Raw genomic sequence first — 22169 nt, 5'->3', positions numbered from 1 at the left:
TGTGCTTCATCCTCTCCGGGTCCTCATCAGATAGACAGATGTCCACCTGTTTTTTATGGTCTCTGGGATGGGTGACGTCTCCATTCTCCTCTGGTACCCATGCTTTAGTCTGTTTAGAAAGTCTGTGTGTTGCAGGTCCTCTTTTTATTACCCTAAGAGCAAAAGGGTGAAAGGTGAAATAACAGGCCTGTATTACAAAATAGACACTGTTACTGACAATACACTAGAAGCATAGTTCGGTTATTTTGCAGGATATTACAGTTGGCAGCCCCCATCCCAATGTTATACTCCAATGCAGCAATTGAGTGTGTTGAGGTTTTCTCTTGTTCCCCTAGAGACTGTGCATGGACTTGACCTTTTTTCTCTGCTGTCCTCCTTCTCTGAATGGTTCCACATCAGGTGTTTCTGCAGTTGTGTCTTGAAGGCAAAAACAGCTTCGCAGCGAGGGCAGGAGACCACCATCCGAGACAACATTGCGGCCTAGATAGAAAACGTCAGAAAGGTAGGGGACAAAACCCAAAAGCTGTCTTGGATAATAATGGAGTTGCCTACATCAGTGGTCCTCAGGACCTCTAACAGTCCACATTTTCCAGACCACCTAGCAGGGGCACAGGTATATTATCTACTGTCAAATTTAAAGATTCACAGGTGACCTAGAAAACATTAACTGTTTGGGGTCCTGAGGACTGAGTAAGAGAACCCCTGGTCTACATTAAATACAGACAAATATATAGGAGAATGTATAGAGAACACTAGAGCGAATTACACGGTCACATGTCAGTCAATACTGAGAAACTAATAGTGTTTAATGATGAATATTAGAATTACGCTTACCCCTTGACATCGTTGATAATGCTGTTTCAGCCCGTACACACTGGGAAACTCTAGCCAGCAGCCAGAGCTTGGACATCTCACCCGTGACAGCGTTTTAAACATCTCCTTCCATTCGCTGAACAGGGAAGCCTGAGATATCAAGGGAAAAAGTTATATGGTTTGTAGACTGAGCATGCTGGAATGATGTGAAATGTTAGGGAGGGTAAAAGAAGAGCACAATGAGTACAGACCCCATTTAGGCTTAATGTACAAGTAGATTGTCTACAGCAGTAGTTGTCAGCATTTCTTTTTAGGCACGAGCCAAGAGCCGGTGTGCCATTTCCTGCAAGTCCAAGAGTTAAGCTGCATACACACACACACACAACGATGTTAGTAACCAATGATTTTAGTGAACGATTTTCTTTAGGATTTTCCCTTGAAAAAGTGAACGAAAATCATTCACTAAAAATCGTTGTTACTAAAATAATGAACGATTTTCAAAAACGATGAAGTTTTTTTAATCATGCATACAGTGAATGGAAATCGTTCATCGTTTATTCTGCACAACATGAACGATTTTCTGAACAAAAATAGTTTGTTGGACAGTCAGAATAGACGATGAACTACAAACGTGAACGAGTATCGTTCAGCTTAAAAAGATTAACAAACGATTTAATGATAACGACGTCCTTATAGTTAAATCGTTCAAGAAATTGTTGTGTGTATGCACCTTTAGTCTACTATTCTTCTAGGATCCCAAAGACACAGCTGTCAATATATATTATGTATGTATTGCTAACCTGAAACAGATTTTTTAGGGGCCCTGATTGTTCTTCTGACCCACAAGTTGTGCAACTCTGGTCTAAAAGATATACTTCGTTTTATTTGTATCAGTCATTGGCCATGCTTACCGGTACTCCTCGAAGCTCACGGCTTTCTTTTCTGGGATATCTCCTTTGAACTGTTCTCTTGTTGTAATAGCTTCCTACAAACATACATTCAATCTGTTAAAATCTTAAGCCATATCTATGAACATATATGATATGAGTATATACTGTAATGCAATTTTAAGAAGACACATATCTATGCGAGTACGAGGTGATATTACCAACTACAGCCTCTACTCGGATATTACCAGGCCATCAGATGACACAGCAGTTTAGACAACCAATCAATATAATCTAATCCTGAAGTATCATATTCACCTGGTTGTCAACACAATCTAAATCTTCCATACCAAAATAAGCAGCCTTCTACAAACCACACTATCAGATCATCAAAAAGCAATAAAGATCTGCCACCCAAAAGGATGAAGCTGCATGACAAGAGGTCTCTCGATAATACAGAAAGTTAACCCTATAAACAAAACATTCCCCATCCCTATCCAGCACTCAAGAGAGATACACAATAATTCACCACAGCAGTTAATAAAGAGAGTAAAATAATCAGCAATCTGTGAAAAGATACTAAATGTGCATAAATCACTGAATAATTTATTGCAATACTCCAGGCACAGGTTTAGTGCATCAGCCAATGTAGAAAAAACAAACCCCATTTCACTGAACATCAATTCCCATAGCAATTCAATTCACAGCAGAACAGTACTCCCAAAGCCCCTTCCATGTACGATCATGATCTCTCCTCGGTGCCAGCTCACACAGCTTTGAAGCCAAACTCATGAAGTCCCTCGCTGATAATTATACATCTCAGCCTAGAACCTGTCCCTCCCCCCCATGACTTATCACAAGCTGTAAGATAGAGGACATCACACTATCTGTTGCACTTAACCTATTACCATCAAACAGATGACAAACACCTATTCAGAACATGCTAAAACTAACACAAAAAAATCTTTAATTCAGTAGATATTATTGAATTGTATTAACATAATTATACTAATGGTCCTCTGTGGTCATATATAGGTTCCAGTAATAAGCATGTTTTTGGTGAATAAACTCAATGAGAGGAATTCAATTGCAGGCGAAGGGTGAGAATGGCCGTTGCCACAGCTTTAAACGCTGGTAACGGCAGCCCTTCTCACACCTTTTGCACAGTCAGCCGAATGCCCGATTCGCTCAAAAGTGCTCGTTACCCTATGGGCGTAAAGTGCGGCAGCTGCCGCGCAGATTCGACCAGGAAAATGTATTCGCTCCTAATTGAATTCCCCTCAATGTGCTTTCTACATGTTATTGTAATGTATTATCCATGACACATGTAGCACTCACACTATTCTATGGTCTTCATTCTATCCCCTCTATTTGATTTCCATTTGATTTAGCAGGCATGCAAATAAAACTTATATTATTACTATTATATAGAAAACATCACTGTTCCGTGTACTAAGGGCCTTCACTTCGGAACGCAATATTGAGCATGCACACGTTCAACTGAGATAGTACGCTAATCCATTGCGACCACAATGCAAACTCAGCACTACATAAGGATGTCCAATGTACAGTGCACACATCCGTAATACAGATGAATAGCGAAACCATCGGTACAATCGAGTACCATCGCAGCCTCACACTCACTTGCACAAGCTCTGACCTTGCTCAGAAACTGCTAACAACCACGCCTACTACAAGACCTCAGACTGCATCGCAGTGGCTAATTTATGCACGCCCCTACAATGGCAGGCGAACGCACTGGGACACCTGCGTTTCGCAGACCACCCCCCCCTGGCACCACCCACAAATGGCACTTCCTGTCAATCACTCTGCGATGGGTCTGCGTAGTCACTGCGATCTCCGTCCCGATAGTAGCGGCCGGTTTGTGCACAGCGACGCGTAGGCATGAGCAGTACGAAACAATCGGGCGATTGCGTGCATATTCGCATTTGCGTACGGTTGTGGATCAGCCCCTAGATCCCATATCTAAAAGGACACTCTTTAAAATTACTGCATCTTTAAATTGCAGTCTCTTCCTCCCAGAGTAACTCAGCCCTGAGGTTAACATTTTGGGAAGCTGTCAGCTGGGCAGAAATCTCTAGGGTGCATTTTCAAAACACGATCGCATCCAGGACAACCTGGGTAAAAGCTGTGCCCTAGGCAATCAAGTCACAACACTTTGAAGGTGCACCAGAGGGATCCCAGATTTCCTTGTGGCACCAAAACTGCTGTGCCCACACTCGTCACTGGGAAATCTTAAACTGAAAAGTAAAAAAAAGTTTAAAAATTAAACTTTTTTTTTTATGAAATTGAAAAGGCTGGTAACCCGAACTGGTAAAAGCTGTAAGCCAGACTGAGATACTGGATAGAGGGAGAAGACCCTTATAGTTGGTGGGCATCCAATGTGATTATACATAAATAAACATATGTCCTGCTTTGAGCAAGATCTGCAGCCAATCAAAATGGCTCCTGAACACATAAGATTACATTATCTGTCCAGTCTTCTCAGAAAACCTGGCCCATTTGATGAGCCATTCTCTACTCTACTAATGGCCACCTTAGTACGCAAAGTTTTCCCAGTTACTAGGCCAGTTTGATGTACCTTCCTTCCCCATGCCTGAAAGTACATCCTTCTACATCTTTGTAAACACCACAGCCTACATAAATGAAAGCCTTTTTTGTGTAGCATATGGTACAGTATAAGATCTTTTAGATGTGCTTCTCTACAATAATAGCATTTTAAAGCATGTTTATTTTTATTAAAAAAAAATAAAAAAACTATTTTCAGAAACATGGGGCCGTATTCAATTAGTTTCGCACACGCAATACTTTTTCGCATACCGGACTTTTCACCTACATCGCGCATTTTAGCTGCGGAAACTTATCGTGCGCGTCCCCGCGATTCGCCATATTCAATTCCAAAAGTCGTGAAAACGCAACACGGTCATTGCAAAACAGGCGAAAAGGGTTGTCAGAATTGGGGAAGTCAGCTTGACACCCTCTAAAAGATGCACTAATATTGGGGATCAATGTACATGCCCCCAATTAGCCCTAATAAAGCTACTTGGGGTACTTAAGGTGTGTCAGCATTTTCTAATTAGCATCTGGTGAAAATGGCATTAAGCAGTTTTTTGTGTGAAAATAAGTAGTCCTGTCAAGTCTGGGGTACTTGCATATGGGTGCAAGAATGGTTTAAAGTCGCTAAAGTAAAGTTTTAAAAAAAAAACTTTAAAAAAAGCGCACCTGAAGCAAGCACCTGCAATCAAAAAAACACCTCACCCATACTTGCAAACCCCCCAAAAATCTATTTTGTTACTTTAAGTTTGTACCCACACTTTGCACTTTTAGCCCCCTATTTTCAAAGTGCTTTTTTGGGGTGATCTTCGCTTTTTTTTTAGGGTTTTTTTGACGCAGTTATCCTTTGGGGGTCTGTCCCAAGGGTGCTGAGTGGTTTCCCCACCTTTGCACCCCAAAATAGTGATCTTACACATTTTTCACCACCTATTCAGAGGCGAATCTTTTTCGCCTATTACACTGCATTGCATTTTCGCGTAGGTTAACAGAGTTTGCAATTGAATACGGAGATAAGTTTCCACCTGGCGAAAAGTCGCAATCGGCGATACATTTTCACGGATTCTGACTTTTCGCGGCTAATTGAATACAGGGAATCGGTGTGTAATACCGCCGGCCGCATGGCCGGCAGTTCGAATCCTGGCAGCGTCAGGCCGACAGAGGAAGAGATCCCGGCAGCGGCAGCCCGACAGCGCTGGAAATCCCGATCGTCCCCAGGTAAGTACTAACTAACCTAACCTACCCCCCTAACCCTCCCTTAGGGGTGCCTAAGTCGGGAGGAGTCGGGAAGCCGGCGGTCGGTATTGCGGCCGCCGGCATCCTAAACGTATACCGAATACAGGCATCAATGTAAAGAATAGGAAAACACAAAATTAAACTATAGTAATATAATGTGTTAACATCACCTGCACATTTTGTGGGATAAACCAATATAGAAGCCTACACAACAGTTTATAGGCTCAATATCTGTGCAGTTGATTAAATAGCGGTGTGAAAATTGTGCACCCGACACTATTAAATATCTGAACAGGACAAGTCAAGTATCATAGTCAATAGTACAACTATAGATAGACCCTTACCTGCGTCAGAGGCAAGAAACTGCAACTGTGTGGAAGATCTAGTTTTACTGGTCCTGGGAAATTGTCTTCTAGATCCAGTGGCAATTGAGTCAGCCATGACTACTGAATGGCCAAGACAGAAACTGGAGTGAGAAAGACAAGTGTGTACAAAGTGTAGTTAAGAGATGTTTCTCGAGTACAGGTAATTTATTTGAATGAAGCAATAATCTGAAGATATTTCTTAGAGGTTAAGAGGCCTATTTATCATTAAAAATGTGCGTCATATTCCCTGAAAAATTAGAGTTATGGTTAAACTAACCTTTGTTAACTCTCTTTCTTCGAAGTCCATAGGGTCCACAGGGAGACATTGGGGTGTACGTGGGAACTGGAGGACCGGACACCAACAGAAAAGCTTTTCAGTCTCAGGATGCTCCGGCCCTTCCCCAGGATGCTCTGGTCCTTCCCCCCCCCCCATTTGCCCTTCTGCTCCACGGGAGGTTTCTGTCCTCCCTGAGCTCGCCTTAGGACACCTGCGTTACGGTTTGACAGGTGTACCGCCCCAGTCAAACTCCCCATCTGCCACTGTCCCCGAAGCGTGTCCTGGGAAAGGACTGGAGCATGCTGAGATTGAAAAGCTTTGCTGTTGGTGTCCGGTACTCCAGTTCCCACCTACACCCCAATGTCTCCCTGTGGACCCTATGGACTTTGAAGAAAGAGAGTTAGCAAAAGGTAAGTTTTACCATAACTCTCATTTTTCAGGGAATATGACACAAATATTAAAAGATAAATAGGCCCCTTAACCTCTAACAAATATCTTCCCTTCAATTGACACCTATTTTTTAAAATATATTTAGTACATTTCAATACATGACTACCTTCTAAGTATCTTCATTTACTACCTGATCATTAGTTGCTTCACCTTACACGATACATCTTACATTTATCACAGCAATCCCAGCTTCTACATACCTTCCTGTCATCCATTACCAGATCTACACTCACCCAGCCTTACACCAATCACTGTCCTCATTCCTGCCACTGTGTACTTTGGGGTACACACAGCCTGAGGGCACTTCAGTTTTGTTAACAAGCCCAAGGGAGGAGCAGGACAGGAGAGAAGACTGGTACACTGAAGAATCACATTCTCACACAGAGAAGGAAACAAGTGACAAAGAGAGACAACCCATAGAAGCCAAGTGTGTCAGGACGGGGGCCCTATGGACTTCGAAAAGAGTTAACAAAAGGTAAGTTTTACCAGAACTAATTTTCTTCCTCAGGGTCTATAGGGGAGACATTGGGGATGGCCCAAAGCAGTAGTTTAAGGGCAGGAATGCTCATGCGCTGATAGAAGAACACTACGCCCGAAGTAAGCATCCTAAAAGCCTGTGAGATAGTTATGCGAATCCATCTGGCCAAAGTTTGTTAGCTGGCCATAATTTCTTGTGGAATCCATAGGACAAAGAGGGAGTCAGATTTCCTGATGGAAGTAGTATGGTCCACGAAGATCTTTAGAGCACAGACCACATCAAAAGTGAATTAAAAGGCGGAACCACAATATTTGTATTCAGGTGGAAGCTAGAAACCACCTTAGGAAGGAAGCCTGGGCAAGTTCGAAGAACCTCCCTATTCTGATGAATTATCAAAAAGGGGGAACGGCATGAAAGCGCCCCCTAAATCTGATACCCTACGGGCAGATGCTATAGCCAGAAGAAACAGTCTTCGCAGTGAGCCATTTGATATCCACCGATTCTAGAGGTTCAAGTGGAGGTTCCTAAAGTGCTTTGAGCACCACTGACAAATCCCATGGAGCCACAGGAGGGACAAAGGGAGGTTGTATCCGTAGAACACCTTGCCTGAAGGTGTGGACATCTGGCATAGAAGCAATCTTGCGTTGAACCCAATAGACGAAGTAGAAACTTGCACTTTGAGAGATGCTAGGCGAAGGCCTAGATCCAGTCCAGCCTAAAGAAAGGCAAGAATTTGAGAAACTCTAAAGACCTGAGGGTCATAGTTGGAAATATGAATGCCAAATTCTGTGATAAATTCTAGCTGAGGCTGGTTTACGTACTCTGAGCATGGTTTGGACCACAGAGCTAGAAAATCTCTTAGCCGTTAGGAGGGAAGTCTCAAGAGCCAAGATGGACTAGGTCCGGATGTAGACAGGGACCGTGAGACAACAGGTCTACTCAGAGGAAGTTGAAGAGGAACGTCTATGGAGAGTCTTAGAAGATCTGAGTACCAATGACATCTGGGCCAAGCTGGAGTTATTAACAGGACTGTACCTCCTTCCTGTCTAAATTTCCGAAGCACCAGAGGAAGCAGGGATATTGGAGGGAAGAGATATGTCAACTGGAAAGTCCATTTCACTGACAAGGCGCCTATGAAGGCTGCACCGGGGTCCTTTGTTCTTGCTCCATAAACTGGAAGTTTGTTGTTGTGTCTTGAGGCCATGAGATCCACTTCTGGAAGACCCCATTTGTCCACCAGAAGTCTTCCAGCTGAGGAAATCAGATTCCCAATTGAGAATCCCCAGGATGAACACTGCGGATAAAGCCGGGAGATTGCGTTTGGCCCATGTGAGAATGCGGGACACCTCTGTCATTGCTGATTGACTTCGAGTGCCCCCTTGATGATTGAGGTAGACCACAGCCGTGGCATTGTCGGACTGTACTTTTACTAGCCTGTTTCTCTGAATATTCTGAACCAGAGTGAGAGCTCTGTAGATGGCTCGAAGTTCCAGGATGTTGATTGGCAACAGTGCCTCGACTGGGGACCATCGGCCCTGGAAGGAGTATTGGCCCAACCTTGGAGGCTTGCATCCATGGTGAGGAGAGCCCAGTTTATGATCCAAAAGGGACGACCCTGGTTCAAATGGGAAACATGTAGCCACCAGGTTAGAGACAGGCAAACCTCTGGAGGAAGGCTTATCATCTGGGATCTGAGCAGATGGACTAGTCCGTTCCACTTGGAGAGGATCAGGCATTGCAGGGGCCTGGAGTGAAACTGGGCGAACTCCACCATGTCGAAGGTGGATACGATTGACTCCAAGGCCTGCATTGCCGAGTGAAATCGACACTCTGCGATTGTGAAACAGTCTGCGTAGTTTGTACTGTAGTACTGAAATCTTGATTGCCGTCAGGAAGATTCTCTGAACTTGAAAGTCCAGGAGGGCTCCCAAATGTACCATCATTTGAACGGGTGTCAGGGAAGACTTCTTTCAGTTAATCAGCCAACCGTGCATTTGTAGAAAGGTAATGGTTACCTGCAGATGTCGTTGAGTCTCTGGGGAGCTTGCCAACAGCAAATGATTGTCCAAGTATGGGAGCAGTCTGATCCCTTGACGACGAAGAGAGGCCGCCATAACTGCCATGATCTTGGTAAAAAACCTGAGGGGCCGTTGAGAGGTCAAATGGTAGAGCCTGAAATTGGTAATGTTGCTGTAGTGTAGCAATCCTGAGATACTGTTGATGAGAAGGCACTATAGGTACATGTAGGTAAGCGTCCTGACTATCCAGGGATTCTATTAAATCTCCAGGCTCCATAGCTAGTATAAAAGAATGGAGAGTTTCCTTACAAAACTTGGGCACCCTGATGAACTTGTTCAGAGATCTAAAATAGAGGATAGGCCGATGAGACCCATTGGGTTTCTGAACTAAGAAAAGGGTACAATAATAGCCCTTGCCCCATTGTGAGGAGGGGACCTGCATTCAGTAAGAACTGAATGGATCTGTGGAGCAGCAGGGCCTAGGTTGAGTCCAATGAGGTCCTGTGCAAAAGAACTGTTGGGGGGGGGGGGGTCGCCTCAGAAAGGAGAGGGCGTATCCGTGGGAGATCACTTCTCTTACCCAGGCATCTTACGTGGTTTGATGCCAAACCTTTGTTAATTGAAGTCTGTCTCCCACCCTGGGAACCACCAGGGAGAGTCCCGCCTCGTCAGACTGTAGGTTTGTCCGTAGACTTGGCTGGTGGACGTCTAGTAGTCCAGGCCTGTTTGGCCCTAGGCTTGGAGGCCTTGGCTGACGTCTGGTGCCGTGGAAAAGACTGACCTTTGTTTTTTCCTTGAGGGTGAAAGGACCGAAAAGATGACGTCCGAGGCTTTGCATTATATGCAGAGAGCAGGAACGCAGTCTTGTTAGCCGCCAAGGTAGTCAATGTTATCTAGCTCTGGACCTAATAGGATGACCCCCGAATAAGGGAGAGACTCCAGAGCCCATTTTGAGTCTGAATCTGCTTTCCAGGAACAGAGCCAAACAATACGGCGGGCCACTACCGAAGTGGCAGATATCCTGGAGGCCAGGAGAGCCTTATCCATAGCTGCCTCACCTGAGTAGGAGGCGACATCCCTAATGTGAGATACATAGGAGAGTTGTTCCCTTGAAGAATCAGGGGGAAGTGTTTCTTCTAGGCTTTTGCCCAATTCTCAATGGCTTTCGCCACCCTTTACAGTACAACAGAATAGGGGCAGGATCCTGAGGCTGATTATTATTCTTTCCCCTGCCAGCCATAGTAATGATACAATGCAATAAACACCCTGCAATATGACAAATATGGCACAATGTAGTGTGCAAAACGCGCTATGTAGGACCCAATATCATATGAAACAGCGCTATATACGACATCATGTAGTATGCAACAGCGCTAAAAATGACAGCATGTAATATTTACACAACGCTATATCTGGCACAACGCAATGAGCAACAGCGCTATATATATATATATATATATATATACACACACACACACACCCAACACATATATATATATGTACACACAGGGCCTGATTCAGAGCCGCTCATAAGCAGATGCTCGTTCGCTCTGAGCGATGTTCGCACATCTGCGCATGCGTATGGGTCGTAATGCGCATGCGCCAACCAGTCAGTGCGGTCGGAAATCGTGTGTTCGCAAAATAGCGAGTGTCTGATAATTTGAGTGACAGGATGAGACGTTTGTTGGTGGTAACAGGGGAAGGTGCTTGAAAACGGGGAGTGGAGACCCGAACGCAAGCGTACCAAACGGTCAAAACAGGTGTTTTAAGGGTGTGCATAATTGACAAAGCAGCGTCATCGGCCACGTCACTTGGTTGTCTCTTAGCCTGAACTGTTCGCATGATTGCGGTAGGAAAATCCAACCACAAGCACTGCGAGCATTTCAGACGCCTTTCGATGTACTCGATTAATCTAATAAATAGCGGAGATGATGTATGATGCGAACGTCAAAGGGGCGTCTTTACAAAATAGCGAGCGCATGTTTCGTTCGCTCGCTCAGACATAGGCGCGTCAACAGACCGCAAAGAGCGAGCGCTCAATTTAAATAGCCGGCGCCTTTTTCTGAACGAGCGAGCGCAAATAGCGTCCGGCTCTGAATCAGGCCCACAGTATATACACATTTTTTATATATATATATATATATATATATATATATATATATATATATATCACAATATAGTGTGCAACTGCGCTACTGGTGGCAGCGCTATATATGGCACGCATTAGTGTGTAGTAGCGCTACATGTGATGCCAGGGAGCATGCAACCGTATTAGATATGGTACCATGTAGAGTGCAACGCGGTATGAAGTATGTGACAGCCCTCACAAATGTGAGGTACGATGTCCCTCTATACCTTAGTATGACAGGGTATAGTAGAAGAAAGGGATAGTTATAACTGACAGTACAGTAAAACAGAGATTAGCGCTAGCACAAGTCACATACAAATCAGAAAGAAATAATACATTTCTGCAATGGGCACTATTTTCAACTACACAGACCACAGTGGCTGGTAGGATATAGCGCTGTATAACCTGGCCCTTGGGAGAGGTATACAGGGAGACTAAACCCAGTGATTCCCGGAAACTGCTTGCCTAAAATGGCTGCCGCACGTCTCTGAGGGGGCGGAGGGTGAGGCAGGAGCAGCCCAGGGAACACCAGGACCGCAGTGGAACAGCGCCCTGAGCTGGGGGAGGGGCTGCATGAAGAGCGTCTTTTCCCCTGGCTGACGTTAACCACCGGGTCCCCTGGCATTAATAATATGTCTCTGCGCCAGTATGTTAATGCCCCGGTGGTCTAGTGGAGTAGTGGGCTGAAACCAGTGTCCACATCAGCGCCTCCGATCTGTCTCCTGAGACCGGAGGCAAGAATGCACTGAAATGCAGATTCCAGGCTGCAGTTTGGTGGTCCGGGGAGTCTGCTAGCTAATCCCCCTCTGAGCCCTGCCGGGAGTACCTAGCACAGGCTTGGAGTCACGGCGCCGCAGAGGGGTGATGGGGTGGCAGCACAGACGTCTGGAGGACAGTCTGGTGCTGCTCACCAGTCTGGTAGAAGAAAAATGTAATATACAATCAACTGAAGATGGTGTTAGCTGCTGTAGCCTATAGACTTCACTTTGCAAAACCTACAGGGAGAGCAGGGCCGTAACTAGGGAAGTGCGACCTGGGCAGGGGGCGCCGTTTGGGCCTGCTAATTTTCCTGTTTATCATCAGCCTCAGTTGTAGCTTCTTCTTCTTCTTTTATCCCCAGCACCTCCTAGCCTCCCCTCTCTCTTCCCTGGCCATTCTCCATGAAGCCATTTTCAGGTGCACTATCTTATGTCCCTATTTAAAAAAAATGGGGGAGGGGGCGCCAATGCTCTCTCTGGCACAGCACACCAAAAAGTCTAGTTACGGCTCTTAGGGAGAGGGTTCCTCGGCAATGGCAGCCACACATGCATGGTCCGTAGACCGCTCATGTGCAGGAGTCCAGATAGAGGAGTGAAGTGACTGCTGATGCAGTCACTTCACTCTGAGCTAATGGAGTCACTTCATTCGCAAGGATGGGCTCCTTCCAGTGCTCCTGTATGTACTATTATCACATACTGCATTGCGATTTTGTCCGCCAATATCGCACCCAAATCACATTGAGTATGTGATCAGTGTCGTAACTATAGATGGTGCAAGGGGTGTGCTTGCTATGTGGCCTGGCGGCTTAGGGGGCCCGCCCGCCCAACAAGCACCCCCCTGCACCCATAGGTGAAACTACGGGGTGTTCCGGGTGTGCACCGGACCACCCATTAGAGTCGCTGTTTTTTTTTTGTAAATCTGCGTGGCTATGTGCTCAGCCTCAGATGATTAGACTTTCAGGCTGCTCAGTGCCGTCAGCGAAAACGCACACATAGCGTGACTTGACATCGCAGCCGCCTACTCTAGTATGAAGGGGAGCTGAGAAAGGAACAGTGATGGCCGCAGCAGCCAGAGAGCAGCGAGAGGATGCTGCCAGTTACAGACAGCTACTGCTGCTGGAGGAGTCAAGTGGCCCCTGGCATATGATTTTGCAAGACTCCAAATTATAGGTGGGTTGACCTCTCTCTTACTAGTCACCCTAATACTAATAACTAGTTCACCACAATACTAGTTACAATATCATGTGGTGATTTTATTTTATTATTCCCTCTGCATCAGCCGCTTAGGAGTGCCCCGATCACTGGACATATATATATAGCGTTCCCGCTAGGCTGTTTTAGCGGGGCGTGGCGCCCTCTTCCTGGAAGGCAAAAAGCGCCCTGCCCTCCAGAAGGAGGGCAAAAAGCGCCCTGCCCTAACAGCCTGCGGGAACTGTCTTCACCCGCGGGTCGCAGTGTCCCGCGGGTGAAGAAATGTGCGGTGACCCGGTCACCGCCGGAGAATGCGCCCGGCATCTATTCTCCCTGTCTGCAGGGCTTGGGGGCTCCCCGGCGTGTCCGTAAGTGCCGGGCACGCCCCCAAGAGTGCCGAAAAGGGGACGCGTCTTATAGACACGCCCCCTTTTCGATGACCACGCCCCCTTCTCGGACACGCGCACGCACGATAGTGCCCTCTCTAGCTCCAGCGCCCTGCCTCGCGCCGGAGCTATAGTGAACACTATATATATATATAAATAAATTAATAAACGTATATATGTCTACACTCTGGTTTAGGCCTGAGACAAAATTTTGCTATGGGGCCCACAAAGTTCTAGTTGCACCCTGTATGTGTTTATTCATAAATGAACCCTAGTGACAGGAGGTGAAGGTAAGCACTGATTGAAATGTATCAAATCTCTGAGAGAGTGTAAGTGGAGAGAGATAAAGTACCAACCAATCAACTTCTTAATCGTGCACAAATCGTCCACTACAATGTCGGAAACAACCAGCGATGCGTGCCCCTGCTGGCCGTTTCCGACATCAATCAACGCCCGAACATGCCAGTCAATCTGCTGATAACAACAGATTAGCCATGTTCGGGAATGAGGGAGGGTGCCTACACTGAATGACATCGTTCAGTGTAGGCACTGCAGGGGATGGGGAACGACGGAACGATTACTATGTTGTAATCGTACTGTCTTTCCCTAGTCGCCTAGTGGATGTGTGGCTTAACTGTCATTTTTCTAGCACAGAATGTAAAATGGCAGAAGCTGATTGGTTGGTACTTTATCTCTCTCCACTTAATATCTCTCCAAGATTTGCTAAATCTCCCAAGGTGCATACACACGAGACGATATCTTTGAACGATATGAACAATATCGTTCAACGATATATCATTTATATCGTTCCGCGTGTATGCAATGAATGACCAACGTTGCACGCTCCCGCTGGACGATAACGATATCTTTGGTCATCCGTACATGCAAGCCAATTTGGACGATTTCATCACGATTTGCATGTTCAGAGATGTGGCAAGATGACATCACTGAAAGATATCAGTGTGTACACCCAATATCGTTTGTCCTGCACTACAGAGAAATCGTTCAGCGATATCGTTGGTTGTGCAGATCGATATGGGGAAAAAAAAAGAAAAAAAGAAGCTGGAGTGCATTTACAGGTGTCAGTAAAGGTAAACGAGAAACAGAGTGAGTGCTGGGTCAGGTACTGAGTGAAGGGTGGATACTAAGGGCCTAATTCAGAGCCGCTCGTAAGCGGCCGCTCGTTCGCTCCGAGCGATGTTTGCCCAACTGCGCATGCGTACGGATCGTTATACGCATGCGCGAACCAGTCAGTGCGGTCGAAATTAATGTGCTCGCAAAATAGCGAATGCCTGATAATTTGAGTGACAGGAGTAGGCGTATGTGGGTGGTAACGGGGGAAGGTGCTTGCAAACGGGGAGTGGCTGTCCGAACGCAGGCGTGCTTAAAGGTCAAAACGGGCGTTTTATGGGTGTGCATAATTAAAACAGCAGCGTCATTGACCACGTCACTGGGTTATTTTATAGCCAGAACTGCTCGCAAAATTGTGGTAGCAAAGACCAACCCCAAGAATAGCGAGCATACCCTGGTCATACCCTGGTCGATGTACTCGATTAATCTAATAAATAGCAGACATGACGTAGGATGCGAGCGGCCAGGGGGCGTATTTTTTCAAAAAAAGACCGCAAGTTTTGTTCGCTCGTTCAGACCTAGAGGTGTGAACAGACCGCAAAGAGCGAACAGTTGATTTGAATAGCCACCCCTATTTTCTGGACGAGCGAGCGCTAATTGCGTCCGGCTCTGAATCAGGCCCTAAGAACCTATGAGTGTAGTATCTGGTATGATGTAATGGTAAAGAGTCTGCACCATACTTTTGCAAGTATTAACTGAAGTGAAGAGCAGTGACAGGAGGACAGTCAAAGCGAGGTGAGTCCTGGACAGTTTAAGAGAGTGCAGGCTGTAGTGTGATGCGAGGTAAGGGTCTCCTGGGTCTGTACTGCTTAGGAATGGAGTGAAGTGACGGCAGATGGTGTGAGGTGAGGTAAGTGCTGGTCAGATACTGGGTGAATGTACGGTGTATGGACACTGAGTGGAAGGCAAGTGGTGAGAGGGTATAGCTGCTGCTGGGCAGGTAGTGAGTAGAAGGTAAATCTACAATAGTGACCGCACGGATAAGTAAGTAGCGTAAGGTGTGTCATCTGTAGGTGCAATAACAGGTGGGCTGAGATTTGGGGTGGAGGATGCTTAGGCTGATCGTGTGGGACCCGGTCCCTGCTTATCCGACGCTTATGGGCTGAGGGTCGCGCACAGTAACAGGGATCCTGTCGGGTTGAGGGTCTCCGGTAAATCTGTCTCTTACCTGCCGGGCCCCGCCGCTCGCTGTCGGTCATGCGCTGAGCTCACTCCGCCCCCGGAGCCCGAACTCTCGCGGTACTGAGGGGGGTGACCGGGATAGAACCGGGGGAGGAGAGAGAGATTCGTCTACTAGACTATGTACCGGTGCCATTCTGCCGTCATCCTTATAGGCGCGTCACGTGATGCGCCTTCATCCTGCCACCATCCTATCCATACGTTGCACCCACATATATCCGATCTATACTATTCCTATAAGCTGCACCCACATGCTGGTTATATTATTCCTATATCTATGCTGCACCCACATGCATCCTATACTATTCCTATACGCTGCACCCACATGCATCCTATACTATTCCTATATGCTGCACCCACATGCTGATTATATTATTCCTATACGCTGCACCCACATGTATCCTATACTATTCCTATACGCTGCACCCACATGTATCCTATACTATTCCTATTCGCTGCACCCACATGTATCCTATACTATTTCCTATACGATGCACCCACATGCTGGTTATATTATTCCTATACGCTGCACCCACATGTATCCTATACTATTCCTATACGCTGCACCCACATGCATCCTATACTATTCCTATACGCTGCACCCACATGTATCCTATACTATTCCTATACGCTGTACCCACATGCTAGTTATATTATTCCTATACGCTGCTCCCACATGCATCCTATACTATTCCTATACGCTGCACCCACATGCTGGTTATATTATTCCTACACGCTGCACCCACATGTGTCCTATACTATTCCTATATACGCTGCACCCACATGCTGGTTATGTTATTCCTATATCTATGCTGCACCCACATGCATCCTATACGCTGCACCCACATGTATCCTATACTATTCCTATTCGCTGCACCCACATGTATCCTATACTATTTCCTATACGATGCACCCACATGCTGGTTATATTATTCCTATACACTGCACCCACATGTATCCTATACTATTCCTATACGCTGCACCCACATGCAGGTTATATTATTCTTATACACTGCACCCACATGTATCCTATACATTTCCTCTACGCTGCGCCAACGTGTATCCTATACGCTGCAACCACATGTATCCTATACTATTTCCTATATGATGCACCCACATGCTGGTTATATTATTCCTATACGCTGCACCCACATGTATCCTATACTGTTCCTATACGCTGCACCCACATGCAGGTTATATTATTCTTATACGCTGCATCCACATGTATCCTATACTATTCCTATACGCTGCACCCACATGTATCCTATACTATCTTCTTCAAGGTCCATAGGCTCCACAGGGAGACCTTGGGCTGTAGGTGGTGGATCTGAAATCCGGGCACCACGCAGTTAAAAGCTTTCAGCTCCCAGGATGCACCGGTTCACTCTCCAAATACCCCACACCTAACCCCGAGGCACCTCAGTTTCGTTGGTGCCCGGCCGGAGTCGGGTCACCATTACGCGGGGAAGCTTTTAATTTTTATGATTTTTTTATTTTACTTTTATACTTAGAGCGCGCATCAGCAGACTGTCTGTGGGACGTCTGCGCTGCCGTTCCGTCACCTCTCCGGTGCCGCGACACCAGTACAGAGCTGGGGATCTCGGCGGGCATCCCGGGGTCAGTGCTAGCCAAGGCCACGTGGGAGGACCCAGACTGCAGCCGGACGCTAAGGGGACAGATAAGGTGGGTCACCGCTTGCGGTGACCCGCGTGTTAGCAGTCATACCTCCGGTCTCAGGGGACACCCTACCTCCGGTCTCAGGGTGGCCCACCTGCGTATTCAGGGTGTTCGACTGTTACCATACCCGGATGACCTCCTGCTCCTAGCAAGATCCCCAGAAGTGCTTCACCGCCGTCTGTAGCTAACCATTGCTTTCCTGCACAAGCATGGCTGGTTAATCAACTGGAAAAAGTCCTCCCTGAATCCCTCACAGAGAGTGATTCATCTGGGAGCCCTGCTGGATTCTCAGGATCAGAGAATCTTTCTGACATCAGACAAGATCTCCACTACGAGTGCGCGGATGTCTCCACAGTCGCTGAGTGTCGATCCACTCAGCAATACAGGTTCTGGGATCCATGCCTTCGACATGGTGGAATATGCTCAGTTCCTTTCCAGGCCTTTGCAAAGGCTGATCCTCTCCAGGTGGAACTGGATACCACCATTGGATCAAAGCTCAGACGATGGTGCTCTCTCTGCGTCTGTCTCTATCTTGGTGGCTACAGACATCTCATCTAACCAAAGGTCGCCCCTTTTGGATCCCAGAATGGGTACTCCTAACAACGGACGCCAGTCTCCCGGGCTGGGGCGCAGTGACTGGTCCACACTCCTTTCAGGACCATTGGACATCAGTCGAATCAACCCTGTCAATCAACATATTGGAACTTTGGGCTGTCTACAGGGCCCTCAACCTGGCCCAGCACATACTTCATGGAAAACCTATTCAGGTTCAGTCCGACAATGCCACAGAAGTGGCTTACATCAACCATCAAGGAGGCACTCAAAGTGGGGCAGCACCTCCCGGCCATCTTTGCAGTGTTCATTTCGGGAGTTCTCAATTGGGAAGCAGACTTTCTCAGCCATCATGACGTGCATCCCGGGGAATGGTCGCTTCACCAAGAGGTGTTTCAACTCCTAGTGAACAGATGGGGCCTCTCAGAGGTGGACCTCATGGCCTCCTGACACCATCACAAACTGCCAGTGTACGGGTCCAGGACAAGAGATGCCGGGGCACTCCTGGTCGACGCTCTGTCAGTAAAGTGGACCTTCCAGTTTGTGTACCTGTTTCCTCCAGTCTCCCTTCTTCCTCGGGTCATTCTGGAGTTCAAACAAGAGTGAGGAACTGTCCTGCAGGTGGCTCCAGCGTGGCCCAGACGGCTTTGGTACTCAGATCTTCAGAGTCTCTCCATCGACACTCCGTTGCTGTTGTCTCAACGTCCGGACCTGTTGTCTCAAGGTCCTTGCCTTTACCCGGACCTGGGTCGTCTGTATTTTATGGCGTGGTTCTTGAGACTTCCCTCTTAAGGTCCAAAGGTTTCTCCAGCTCTGTGGTCAGTACCATGCTCAGAACACGTAAACCAGCCTCTGCTTGAATATATCACAGTGTGGCATACCTATTTTCTGTGGTGTCGTCCCAAAGGTTATGACCCTCTGGTATTTAGGATACCTAGGATTTTGGCTTTCCTTCAAGCGGGTTTGGATCTTGGTCTCCGCTTAGCCTCACTGCAAGTGCATGTTTCGGCTCTATCAGTTTGGTTTCAACGTAGGATTGCTCCTCTACCGGATATTTATACTTTCCTGCAAGGTGTCCTTCGGATTCAGCCTCCCTTTGTTCCCCCTGTGGCTCCTTGGGATTTGGCTGTTGTCCTTAAGGCTCTCCAGAGCCCTTCATTTGAACCGCTGGCCTCAGTGGATCTCAAATGGTTGACAGCTAAGACTGTTTTTCTTCTGGCCATAGCTTTGGCCAGAAGGGTGTCAGACTTAAGGGCGCTCTCCTGTCGCTCCTCATTTCTGAATTTTCACCAGGACAGGGCAGTTCTTCAGACTCGCCCTGGGTTCCTTCCTAAGGTGGTCTCTACTTACGACATTGATGAGGAAATTATTGTTCCAGCCTTTCAATCCCCAGACCTCTCGGCAGGTGAGGCCTCATTGGATGTGGTACATGCTCTCAGTTCCCTTCGGAAATCAGACTCCTTGTTTGTCCTCTACGCTTTTCAAAAGAAGGGATGGCCAGCCAATAAACAGACATTGGCTAGGTGGATTCGTATGATGATATCTGAGGCTTACACTCAAGAAGACCTTCCTTTTCCATCTTCTGTTATTGCTCATTCTACTCGGTCTGTGGGTCCATCGTGGGCAGCTCGCCGTGGCACCTCGGATCTTCAGCTTTGTAAGGTGGCCACGTGGTCTTCTGTCCAGACCTTTTTAAGGTTCTATGCATTTTATACCTTTGCCTCTCAGGATGCTTCGTTTGAGCTCAGGAGCGTCCCCACCCTTAAAGGACTGCTTTGGGACATCCCCAAGGTCTCCCTGTGGAGCCTATGGACCCTAAAGAAGAAAGGGAGATATGGTAAGAACTTACCTTTGTTATCTCTCTTTCTTTGAAGTCCATAGGGTCCACAGGGCACCCACCCTGACGCGTCTATCTTCAGATGGGATTCGCTCTGATCGCCGTTTTTTCCGTCTCTTTCTATGTGAGAATGTGATTCCTGTGTGTCCCTCTCTCTTTTATCCACTTCCGGTATTTGGATTATTACGCACTGAGGTGCTTCTGGCTCGGGGTATAAGGAGAATGGCCCGGTGCATCCTGGGAGAAAAAAAATAACTGCGTGGTGCCCGGATGTCCAAGCCATTGCCTACACCCCCAAGGTCTCCCTGTGGACTTCGAAGAAAGAAAGATAACAAAGGTAAATTCTTACCATATCTCTCATTTTATTGAAATTAAATTCTCCCCAAAACAATTGTTCACATATTGGTTAATAAAATAATTGGGGCAGCGCAGTTGGTGTAATGGTTAGCATTACTACCTTACAGCACAGAGGTCTTGGGTTCAATTCACACCACAGCGCTAACCCCATGGAACTATGGGCCTGATTCAGACCCGCTCGCGAGCGCACAGCGCTCGCAAGCAGGTCAATGGTCGGGCAGTGCGCACACGTGACCAGCAGCACCATACAGACTGGTGGCAGCAGCGTCTTCACCCATCACTCACACCAATGTCACTGTGTGCTCTGTGCACAGACTGCTATGTAGCCTATCCTATTCAAGTGAACGCGGGCCCAAAGCACCTCTCCCCCCATCTCTTACCAGCAGTGGCGTCCCTCCCCGCATTGTCACCTGGTGTGAAGAGGGATGCTGTGCGCCGCTGAAAAGGGGACGTGGCATCGTTGGGAAGGGGCATGGCCTCGCGGCCGAAATCCCATTGTCCCGTGCTTTTTACCGGGGGTCCGAGCGGGGGGTGCAGGAGGTGCGGACTGCCCTGTCCTGTGCGCAGTGTCGGCTCCCTCACAGTGTCAGGAGCCAAGTGCTGCACTTAATACTGCAGTGCAGCACCCGGCTCCTGTCACTGAGGGGAAGTCTGCACCTTGGTGTCACCCCTCGGCGGGTGACACCCGGGGGAGGCTCGCACCCCCCTTGTGACACCACACGCATGGTGCCACACCTATCTCTTGCATTGATGATGTCAATAAATTTGTTTTTTGTTATTGCTCAGCTTTGACTTGACGAATCAAGTTGAAACAAAGTTTATTAAAGTGTCCAATAAAAAATTATGATGAAGTTTCATGAAAATTGGTTCAGTAGTTTTTGCGCCAAATTGGAACAAACAGACACAAAGTTCTTATAATATTAGTATAGATTCCTACCTTATCCCATACATGTCCTCCTATGTGTCAGATTTTTAAATATTCTTATGTAACATAATTCTATTTCTAAACTTAAATGTATACTTAATAATGGCAAACAAGTTCTCAGTTGTATTTGATCTATATTGAGAAATAGCATTTGTGCAGCCCCAAAAGAGTGAAAATTTAAATTTACAGATGATTTACCGATTTATTGGCTTGTTCACAACATCCAACAACTTCTGCTACAAATATTTTGTTATGTTTCAAGCATTCTTTTCAGCTTTTAACTATACGAGGTCTGTCTAAAAAGTATGGTGAATGGTCTGATATATCTGTATGCAACGCTTGTAACAAGGTCGCTCGGCATGGACATGTCTGGACCTACCCCCAGTCGGGGTTTGCCCGAGGCCACCACCACACTGCCATTGCATTCATTTCAACAAAGTGTCCCGTGCAGTGTGTGTCGAACAGCAATGGAGCAACGACACAACATTAAATTCTGCTTCAAATTGGGTAAATCGGCGACGGAGACGCACAAAATGTTGATGAAAATGTACAGGCAGGATGCTGTGAATAGAAAATGTGTGTACGATTGGTTTGCACGCTTTCGCAGTGGCAAGGAATCGGTGGAAGACGAGCACCATTGCTGTTCAACGCACACTGCTCGGGACACTGTTGAAATGAATGCAATGGCAGTGCGGTGGAGGCCTCGGGCAAAGCCCGACTGGGGGCAGGTCCAGACATGTCCATGCATGTCAGCGCGTATGAGCGACCTTGTTGCAAGCGTTGCATACAGATATATCAGACCATTCACCAAACTTTTTAGACAGACCTCGTATATAAGGGCAGCATGGTTAGCATTACTACCTCACAGCACTGAGGTCATGGGTTCAATTCTCACCACGTCCCCAACTGTGTGGAATTTGTATATTCTTCCTGTGCCTGCGTGGGTTTCCTCC

General features: G+C 46.9%; 1 protein-coding gene across 3 annotated transcripts in view; it reads right to left on the bottom strand.

The window, feature by feature from the left end:
* Nucleotides 1-22169, bottom strand: part of ZNF512B (zinc finger protein 512B) — a 47688-nt gene that overhangs the window by 24877 nt on the left and 642 nt on the right. For 2 of the 3 annotated variants that reach the window (XR_015877666.1, XM_088467016.1), the window contains exons 1-6: nt 15858-16018; nt 5852-5973; nt 1725-1798; nt 835-963; nt 356-480; nt 1-152 (exon numbers count right to left, since the gene is read on the bottom strand). Coding sequence is in view for 2 of the 3 variants with exons in the window: in XM_088467016.1 (XP_088323142.1) it covers nt 1-152; nt 356-480; nt 835-963; nt 1725-1798; nt 5852-5948 (577 nt within the window). In the remaining variant the exon portion in view is untranslated. Of the gene's footprint in view, nt 153-355; nt 481-834; nt 964-1724; nt 1799-5851; nt 5974-15857; nt 16019-22169 lie in introns of those variants that run through there. The other variant, XM_088467017.1, reaches the window with a different exon arrangement.

Source organism: Taudactylus pleione, unplaced genomic scaffold, assembly GCF_031769625.1.
Source record: "Taudactylus pleione unplaced genomic scaffold, aTauple2 ptg000069l, whole genome shotgun sequence".
Classification (NCBI taxonomy): domain Eukaryota; kingdom Metazoa; phylum Chordata; class Amphibia; order Anura; family Myobatrachidae; genus Taudactylus; species Taudactylus pleione.
Note: the sequence above shows the minus strand (reverse complement) of the source record. Positions and strands in the feature narration are given on the sequence as shown.